At 40.4% G+C, this 10,758-nt stretch overlaps 1 protein-coding gene across 2 annotated transcripts in view; it reads left to right on the top strand.

Moving 5' to 3' along the window:
• Positions 1–7,008: 7,008 nt before the first annotated feature.
• phyhiplb (phytanoyl-CoA 2-hydroxylase interacting protein-like b) overlaps positions 7,009–10,758 on the top strand; it is a 63,961-nt gene continuing 60,211 nt past the window's right edge. Inside the window, exons 1-2 of one of the 2 annotated variants that reach the window (XM_073027272.1) lie at positions 7,009–7,135; positions 7,464–7,707. In XM_073027272.1, the coding sequence (XP_072883373.1) occupies positions 7,602–7,707 (106 nt within the window). In that variant the 5' untranslated portion in view covers positions 7,009–7,135; positions 7,464–7,601. Of the gene's footprint in view, positions 7,136–7,240; positions 7,332–7,463; positions 7,708–10,758 lie in introns of those variants that run through there. The other variant, XM_073027273.1, reaches the window with a different exon arrangement.

Raw genomic sequence — 10,758 nt, 5'->3', positions numbered from 1 at the left:
TGGACAATGGCAGTACTACTGGGATTAAAAGGCACTTTATCTTTAACTGTATATTCAGATAAGGCTCCAGCTCAGTTGGGCAGGGAGCAAGGTTATATTGAAAAGCATTAATATAATGTGGTCACAAAGACCTTAATCTAATAAATGAATGAGAATAATAGATTTTAAACTTAAAAGGGAATATTAGAATTTGTATTGTAGATACTGCAGTCAAAGGGAAATTAAAAGGTACAAAATAACAAAAAGGAATGAATAATAAAAATGCAAGTTAAAAATTAAAGTATGTGTTCTTTTTAAAAATAAAAAAGAATTTAAGGAAGACATTGCATCAATTGATTGGTGTATTTTTAACTTCGAGGGTACGGCCAAGTTTACGGCCGCAAAATGGCTGGACTGGGAACTTGGGGGCTAGGGTAGGATAGGCGAGGATATAATGGGGAATAAGCAGGCAGCAAGACTTCTATAGCTGGAATTTTTTTTTAAAGGATTTAAAAAAGGACCACCAAGTAGCAGCTGTGAAGTAATTTCTAATCCTTTAATTTAATTTCTAGTGTAAGTGAAAGGATTATGCAAGCATGTAATTTTAATGAGGGATTTTTAACTTTCATTTGTATTCTCTCAGTGACTCATACTTGTTATGAATTTTCGATGTTCAGAAATTGATTTTGCAATGTAAACTAATCTTGCATGACAAATGATTGAAAACAAGGAAATAGAATAGTGCTGCAAACTGTGTTTTGGCACCGTGGCATCCCTTACATGAAAGACCCATGTCTGTTGTGAAAAACAGTGTTCATTCAGTGTTGGCAGTGCCATTTGTTGCTTATGTGCAAATTCATGCTGTCCATCTTATGACAAATAACAAAAAGTGTAGCCAGCTTAGACCAATTGAAAATAAACCCGTACTACTTTAAGACCAAGTTCTCATTGACTGATATCTAAGTCATAACCTTTTTTTTGTTGGTATTTGAAGCAAGTGATTGGCAGAGCACAATCAAATAGCCAGGCTGATATTTTTGAGAAGCAGCAGTGGATGCTTTATACTACTCAGTAAATATATTCTCTACCCATAAAGCCTGCAGGTCTATTTTAAGTGAAAATAGGAGGAGGTTGGGTCTAATAATGTGAGGCATTTCATTACCCTTCACAAGTGTTCAGTAAATTATAATCAAAACTTGCTTCTACAAATATTTTTGGCAATACACCCCATCTCTCACCTATCCTACTCTCTGGATCTTGTAGATTTGCAATAAGGAATCAAATAACATCTCAACACTAACAATTATATTGATGAAGTGAGAATACAAATTATGTATGTTTCTTGCAAAATGGTCAAACTGGTAAGTTTATTTTATTGCATTGTAGTCACTTGCACTATCCAACATTCACATTTTCCCCTCGCATGTACCCAAAACTACTCCAGATCTCAAATCCACATCTTACAGCTTCCACACATTCCTAGCTAGTCATCCAAAGCAGGCAAATAGTAAGACACTTGATATACACTTTCCTGTCACTTGTAGAAGCTGCTACATTAGCAATTCTAGCAGTGGACTTATGTGATCAGGTCTTTGTGCATTGGTAATAAGTGGTGCAGCAGCACAAAGATTATTGAAGATGTTGGGATTCTCTGAATAAACCGTCTCAAATCTCACTTCCTCATTCCACAATCAATTCTAATTTGGAGACTGGATTTGATGTGATTATACAGTACTGTGCAAAAGTCTTAAGCTCATATCTATATCTAGGGGTGCTTAATACTTTTGTACGATACTGTGTTTGTCAACATGGAGCAGAGAGCGAGTTTGTAAATCTGGCAGGAGCAAAGGATGTTAGGAATGGCAAGGGTAGAGTGCTGCAGAAGGGGTATGGGGGAAGTGTGGCAGAGGAGGGTTGTTGGTGTGGGAATTGTTTGGAATCGAATGGCACAAACTAACGGAGATGGGAGTAGACTCTCACATGGTGGATTGGATAGTGGACTACTTGACAGATAGACCTCAGTATGTGCGGTTGGGAGACTGTAGGTCTGACACGGTGGTCAGCAGCACAGGAGCGCCGCAGGGAACCGTACTCTCTCCGGTCCTGTTCACCCTGTACACATCAGACTTCCAATATAACTCGGAGTCCTGCCATGTGCAGAAGTTCGCTGATGACACGGCCATAGTGGGGTGTGTCAGGAATGGACAGGAGGAGGAGTATAGGAAACTGATACAGGACTTTGCGATATGGTGCAACTCAAACTACCTGCATCTCAATATCACCAAGACCAAGGAGATGGTGGTGGACTTTAGGAGATCTAGGCCTCATATGGAGCCAGTGATCATTAATGGAGAATGTGTGGAGCAGGTTAAGACCTACAAGTATCTGGGAGTACAGTTAGATGAGAAGCTAGACTGGACTGCCAACACAGATGCCTTGTGCAGGAAGGCACAGAGTCGACTGTACTTCCTTAGAAGGTTGGCGTCATTCAATGTCTGTAGTGAGATGCTGAAGATGTTCTATAGGTCAGTTGTGGAGAGCGCCCTCTTCTTTGTGGTGGCGTGTTGGGGAGGAAGCATTAAGAAGAGGGACGCCTCACGTCTTAATAAGCTGGTAAGGAAGGCGGGCTCTGTCGTGGGCAAAGTACTGGAGAGTTTAACATCGGTAGCTGAGCGAAGGGCGCTGAGTAGGCTACGGTCAATTATGGAAAACTCTGAACATCCTCTACATAGCACCATCCAGAGACAGAGAAGCAGTTTCAGCGACAGGTTACTATCGATGCAATGCTCCTCAGACAGGATGAAGAGGTCAATACTCCCCAATGCCATTAGGCTTTACAATTCAACCGCCAGGACTTAAGAACTTTTTAAAAGCTATTATTAATGCTTTTTGAGATAGTGATTTAGATGCATATCATATTTTTCACTGAGTTAAGTATTGTATGTTATTAGTTTTGCTACAACAAGTGTATGGGACATTGGAAAAAAAGTTAAATTTCCCCATGGGGATGAATAAAGTATCTATCTATCTATCTATCTATCGATCTTTCCTGGTGTCTCAGGGCTGGGTTTGTCTGCACCAACACCACTTGCACGGTTCACAGGGCACTGAAAAATATGATAGGACAGTGGGTCTGGGAACACAGATCCATAATTACTTTAAAATGCATCACTGGTAGATAGGATCCTAAAGAAAGCTTTTGCCACATCGGCATATTGAGTACAAGAGTTGGTCCATTATGTTGAAGTTGTTTAAGATGTCGTTGAGGCCTAATTTGGAGTATTGTGTGTAGTTTTAGTCATGTATCTACAGGATAGATGTCACTAGGATTGAAAGAGTGCAGAAAAAAATCTGCAAGGATGTTGCCAGGACTTGAGGACCTGAATTATAGGCAAAGGTTGAATAGGTTAGGGCTTTATTCCCTAGGCATAGGAGAATGATGGGAGATTTCACAGAAGTATACAAAATTACAAGGGATATAAATAAGATAAATGCAAGCAGGCTTTTTCCACTGAGGTTGGGTGAGACTAGAACTAGAGGTCATTGGTTAAGGGTGAAAGGTGAAATGTTTAAGGAAAACATGAGGGGACGCTTCTTCATTGAGATGTTGGTATGAAATGAGCTGTCAGTGGAAGTGGTGGATATGGGTTCAATTTCAACATCTAAGAAAATTTTGAATCGAAATATGGGGGGAGGAGTATGGAGGCTGTGATCCAGGTGCAGATCAATTATTAATAGGCCTATTAATAGTTTGGTGTGGACAAGATGGGCAGGGAAGCTGTTTCTTTGCTATAGTGCTCTATGACTAAGAAAGCTGAATTTGCTGTAAACTATCAGCTGGCAGGCAGCATGTATGTGAAAGAAAATCTGACTTCACTTTACTTTTCTAATTTCTCATTCACTATTTTTCAGCCTGAAATGGTAACACTTCCTTTTTGCACAGCTGCGGCCTGATCTGCAGAGTGTTAACATTTTTCTGTTTGTATTATTCCCTATAAAACTGCTCAGAAATAAACCCAGAAAGAAGAATCAAGTTTAGGCAATTCAGCTCCTCGTACCTGATCAAGCATTCAAAAGGATCATGACTGATTGTTCTTAGCTTCGACTCACTTTCCCACACAAATGCTATAATCCTTCATTCCCATGCTGTCTGAAAATCTATAGATCTGTCCTGAATATAGTCATTAAATGAGCTTCTTCTGCCAGCTTGAGTGGTGAATTAAAATATCTCTAAAAGACAATTGGGATGCTGTCAGTTTTCTGTAGAGAAACCCCAAACTTTGTTACCTTTCCTCCCAACACTTATCTAGACACCCCTCCCCGCCCCTACCCTCCACAATCCTCTTGTGTTTACTTATTCTGTTATTCTCAACCCAAGGAAAATAACCGTTTTTCAGTAGAGAGCATTTGTCATTGACCTAATATAATAGTGGACAACATTTGGAGATGTAATTGAATTGCAAGCCTTAATCTGTAATAACTCAAATTGGGGGAAAAAAAGCTCTTCTCAACTTTTCAGCAGCAGGCAGAGGATTTTTTGCATGGTTATGGCAGCAGAATGTGGTAGATCTCAGTCACCATCTCTTGGAGTCCACATGGTAAATATTTGGTGTAAATATGGTAAGCTGCACATGAACACTTTTTTTTGTGAGATAGTCAGCACCCTTCTCTCTCTTCCTGCCTCTCCTAGCAGATCTGATTGTCTGCTCTTCCTCTCTTATCTTATTAGCTGTTCATGGAAATACCACCAAAGCACCCATCCATGCCCAGAAATGGAGTTGGAGAAAGGAATATAAATGGAATATTAAAGAGAATCCCTGTAGAGACACTGCAGAATAGACAGGATAATACCTTCATTGAATATTTCGCACAAGCACAACCCAATTCCATTTACCAGCATTCCTGGCGGTCTTAATCCAGAGAAATTTTGCATGCTAAATGCCAGTTTTCCCATATATGTCTAATTTGATTCTAGCTGGATCAATGTGCACCAATTTGTTAGAAATGACACAAAAACAGCATTGTATGCTGACATGAATTTACTGATTTCCATATGTTGTACTACATATGTGCATTTGTAACTTGCAGACAAGATTACAAATGTACTTGCACCTATATACCACTGGAGCGGTGGGGGTGGAGGTTCCAGAATGTAGGTGACATGATTAGTAAATTTGAACCTGACTCCAAGATTGATGGGACAGTGAAGAAGGTTGTCTCAGGTTGCAATAGATCTAAAGCAATTGGAAAAGTGAGCAAGGGAATGTCTGATAGAATTGAACTCAGACAAGTCCAAAATGATGATTTGTTGGCATGCTAAATAAAGCCAGGACTTAAAGATCCTGGAAGGTATTATTGAACAGCTAGACCTCGGGCTAGCAATACATATTTCACTGAAGGTGGCAACACAGATAGACTAAGTGGTGCTGCTTTCATTGTCAACGCCTTGGAACATCATGTTACAATTGTATAAATCACTGGTTAGGCTGTGCTTGAAATATTGTGTGTAGTTCCAGTTGCCGTTCAAACTATTCAGCCATGGAGGGTGCATAAAGGATTAACGGAAACATTTCTTGGACTGGATGGCTGAAGCAATAAGGAGAGATTTGGTGGGAACTATTGGAACTATTTTCCTTGGAGCAAAGTAGTCAGCACCTTCTAAAACTATAAAATTACAGATGGCAAGAGGGGTGATCTTATGGAGGTTTATAAAAGTTATGAGGGGCATAGTCAGGGTAGAAAGTTGGTGTTTTACCCAAGGTAGGGGAGTCTAAACTAGAGGATATATAGGTTTAAGGCGAGAGGAGAAAGACTCTTAAGGAGATCATATAGGCGGGTTTTTCACACAGTGGGTATATGGAATGAACTGCAGGAGAAGGTGGTAGAGACAAGTACAGTTATAATATTTAGAAGATATTTGGACAAGTACATGGATAGGAAAGATTTAGAGAGATATGGGCCAACAGGTCAACAGGATCTGCATAGGTAGGCATTTGGTTGGCATAGATGAGCTGAAGAAGCTGCTGTACTGTGCAACTCTTTGATTCTATATCCCAGATTTTTTTTTCATTGGCAAAGTGTGTACTCAAGGATCATTTTGGGATCACTAACTGTGTTTTAATGAGTTAGATGACAAGACAAATAATACTTATGCCTGGTCATAGCACAAAGACGGGGTAAGCAATGTGTATGGATGCATCAAATCACAAAAATGATATAAAATGATTAGGCAATTCTGTGGCAAATGGGGTTCACTTTTGACTTCTACAGAATACTTTCTAAATGGTTGAAACCTAGGAACAGCAGAGATCCAAAGAGAATTAAGATTTGCCTATATCAATAAAATAATCACAAAGGCTAATGGGAATGCTGCCTTAAAGATAGTAGCTACAGATTGTATTTGAGTGGTATGAACCCCATAACTTGGGAAGTATACATTGGTGTTTAAAGGCAAGGGTTTGACAGCATGCTAATAAACTACATTGAGGAACAAGGAGATTTTAGACAAACTCTGGGTATATTACCTACCATTTTAAGGTGTCATAGAGTCATACCACATGGAAACAGCTCTTCAGCTCAACTCACCCATGCCAACTGTAATGCCCAGAGAGTTAATCACATCTGCCCATGTTTGGCCCACACCCTCTGAACCGCTCCTGTCTAACTTAATCAAAGGTTTCAAGGGAGTCAGGGAATGATTGGTAGGTAAAAGAGAAACTCCCTAGTTGGGTGAATGGAGGACTAGGAACCATGGTCTTAAAATTAGATCTGTACCTTTAGAAACAAAGTTAAACAGCACAGAAAGAATATTAGAAGTTTGGAATTACTTTCACAAATTGCATTTGCTGTTAGATTAGTTCAGTTTTTGTTTGATTAGATTAATAGAGATTTGTGAACCATGGTGTTTAGAGGGAAACAGAGCAAAAGTGAGTTCAGGAGCTCAGTCACTAATCAGCCATAATTTATTTAAATGTTAGAAGAGGATTGAGGAGCCAAAGAGCTGACACTTGTCCTCTGTGCAAAGGCAGAAAGAGGCAGGGACTATAGGACTGTAAGAGTCCGACACCAAGGATTGAAGGATTTAAAAAAAACTAATCCTCTGTAGAGGTTGGGGAAGAAAAAGCTGAAAGGAGCCTTCCGCAGTAAACCAATTTCTGTAAGTTTCTTCTGATACTTTACGGAATGTCAGCACAAGCAATGAATGCGAACGCTTGGTGAATCAGTACAGCTCTGTAACTCTGCCCTCTGTAAAGGGCACTCGCGAGTAATCGCAGTGCAGAACGGGGATTGCCAGGTTGTTGTGGTCGCTGACCTGTCGTAACGAATTGAATTGTAGATTGAATATAAAGAAGGTATTTTAGAATTAGGCACACGAATAAGGTTTAGATTAATGAATGCAGCTTGAATCCTGCATTGTTAGCGTAGCTCTGGCGGTGTGTTGCTTTCCGTTTTGCTGATCGTTGCGGTTTCTCTCCCCTGCACAGTGGTATGAAATAGTTGAGTCTGGAACTGTCGGTGACGCTATTCCCCTTCCTCGCCAGTGAAAGCGCCCGAGCAAACTGTACCCGGCACTCAAGGTGAAGGCGGAGAACAAAAAAAAAATCCTCTCGTTAAACTGCAAAATGGATGCACATCTTGCTCACAGTATCAACAGTCCGACCAGCCCCTGTAATGACATGTTGAAAAATATAAGTAATTTGGAGGCCATACAACTGTGTGACAGAGAAGGTAAGGCTGATTATGGAGGAAATATTAAAAGCAGAGTATGGAAAGCTACCCTGTTGGCTAATGCCTGCGAGCGTTCATTGTCAAGTACATGGGATTTAAATTTTCTGGTGGATGTGCCAATTGCTCTGCTTCAGCCGTGTTCCACTGCTGAATGATAGCTGTTATTTCTGCACCGTGGAACTGAAGCGCATTCGTTTGTTATAGTATTCCGTTTGCCTATCTGATCAGTTTAATCATACAGCCTACTCCAACCTTCGTTATCCTTAAACCAAGAGTGCGTAATGGTTCGTCAGATCTGTAAAACTATTTGCAAGATATAACTAAAATTTGGTTATGTTTTCAGCACCATGGACAAGATAGGACAGGGTCGCTCTGTCCGTTGCAGTGGGTCGTCAAACAAAATAAATGCACTGTACTTGTCGGCTGTAGTACACAATGGTTGATTCAGTCAAGGCATTCAACTTGACTTGCCTTTTGTATTAATCAAATTGCTTGGGTTTCTGGAATAAAACACTCATCTGTGCATAAACGAATTGCTGAGATTAATGTTTAGTTGGTAACAGGCGATGTTTTTTGCCACATGGCTGGAATAATTGATGCTGAAGTTCCCTGAGTCACTGTCTTAAACAAATTAACCAAAGTGAATGAGCTTTTATTTTCCAATAGTCACACTGAAATATTGAAACATAACATTTCAAAAGATTTAAACCAATAATTGAAGTTTTCCTTGGAGCCATTTAATTCCATTAGTAGTTTTATTCTAAAGCTAGACTTGCCTATACAGTAGAATATTCTTAAATGCATTTTTGTTGTTTTCTAAATACAACAATATAAAATGGACCAAGTGTATTCATTATGTAAATGTGTTATGCTAAATTACATTTATTGAAATATTATAAATGTGAGTAGTTAACTGCATATTTTCACAAATAGGGAGGAAAAAAGAATATAACTTTAAAGAGCCTTAATATCAGAGAGATGTACGGCACAGAAACAGGCACTTCGGCCCATCTAGTCCATACCAAGCTATTTAAACTGCCTACTCCCATCGATCTGCACCAGGACCCTGGCCCTCCATACCCCTACCATCCATGTACCTATCCAAATATCTCTTAAATGTTGCAGTCGAGCTTTCATGCACCACTTGCACTGGCAGTTCATTCCACACTCTCCCGGCCCTCTAAGTGAAGAAGTTTCCCCTCGTGTTCCCCTTGAACTTTCCTCCTTTCACCTTTAAACCATGATGCCCAGTTGTCGTTCCACCAACCTCAGTGGAAAAAGCCTGCTTGCATTAACCCTCATAATTTTGTATACCTCTATCAAATCTCCTCTCAATCTTCTATGTTCCATGGAATAAAGTACTAACCTATTCAATCTTTCCATATAACTCAGGTCCTCCAGACATAGCAAAATCCTTGTAACTTTTCTCTGTACTCTTTCAACCTTAGTTACATCTTTCCTGTAGGTAGGTGACCAAAATTGTACACAATACTCCAAATTAGGCCTCACCAATGTCTTATACAACTTCAATGTAACATCTCATCTCCTGTACTCAATACTTTGATTTATGAGGGCCAAAGAGCCAAACATTTCCTTTATGACCCTATTAACCTGTGATGCCACGTTCAATGAATTGTAGATTGGTATTCCCAGATCCCTACCACACTCCTCAGTGCCCTACCATTCACTGTGTAAGCTGTGCCCTGGTTGGTCCTACAGAAGTGCAACACCTCACATTTGTCTGCATTAAGTTCCATCAGCCATTTTTCATCCCTTTTTCCAGCTGTTCCAGATCCTGCTCAAGTGTTGATAGACCTCCTCACTGTCCACTACACCCCCATTCTTGGTGTCATCTGCAAATTTGCCTACCCAGTTAACCACATTATCATCGAGATCATTGATACAGATGACAAACAACAGAACACGCACAAAATGCTGGAGGAACTCAGCAGTTCAGACAGCATTTGTGGAAAAGAGTAAGTAGTCGACTGTTTTATTCTTTTCTATAAATGCTGCCTGGCCTGTTGAATTCCTCCAGCATTTTGTGTGTGTTTTTTGGATTTCCAGCATCTGTAAATTTTCTGCCTTTATGCTACAAACAACAACGGACCCAGCATCGATCCTGCATCATTCCACTAGTCACAGGCCTCTAGATGGAGAGGCAACCATCTACTACCACTCTCTGGCTTCCCCCACTAAGCCTATGTCTAATCCAATTTTTGAATGCCAAGCGACTGAACATTCTTGACCAACCTTCCATGTGGAACCTTGTCAAATGCCTTGCTAAAGTCCATGTAGGCAACATCCACTGCCTTGCCTTCATCAACTTTCCTGGTAACTTCCTCAAAAAAGCTCTATAAGATTGGTTAGATTTGACTTACCAAGCGCAAAGCCATGCTGACTATCCCTGATCAGTCCCTATCTATCCAAATACTCATATATCTGGTCCCATAGAACACCCTTCCAATAACTCTCCCACTGTTGATGTCAGGCTTACTAGCTATAATTGCCTGATTTATTTTTACAGCTTTTCTGAAACAGTGGAAAAACATTGGCTATCCTCCAATCCACTGGTAGCTCGCCTGTCACTAAGGATGATTTAAATATCTCTTTTAGGGCCCCAGCAATTTCTGCACTTGCCTCCCATAGGTCCGAGGGAACACCTTGTCACATCCTGCGGATCTCTATTTTGCCTCGACAGCAAACATCTCCTCCTGTATAGTGTCCATAAAGTTGATGTGATTTGCCTTACTTCTGTACACCCTGTGTTTGTCTTCTGAGTAAGTACAGATGCAAAAAAATGCATTGAAGATTCCCACCCCCCTTCCTTTTGGCTGCATGCATGGATTACCATTTTGATCACCCAGGGGACCAAGCTTGTCCCTTGCAATTCCTTTGCTCTTAACATATCTACAGAATGTTGGCGCATGGCCTAGTGGATAAGGCATCGGTCTAGTGATCTGAAGGTCACTGGTTCGAGCCTCAGTTGAGGCAGCGTGTTGTGTCCTTGAGCAAAGCACTTAACAACACATTGCTCTGTGATGACACTGG

The sequence above is a fragment of the Hemitrygon akajei genome, chromosome 23 (assembly GCF_048418815.1).
Source record: "Hemitrygon akajei chromosome 23, sHemAka1.3, whole genome shotgun sequence".
NCBI lineage: Eukaryota > Metazoa > Chordata > Chondrichthyes > Myliobatiformes > Dasyatidae > Hemitrygon > Hemitrygon akajei.
Note: the sequence above shows the minus strand (reverse complement) of the source record. Positions and strands in the feature narration are given on the sequence as shown.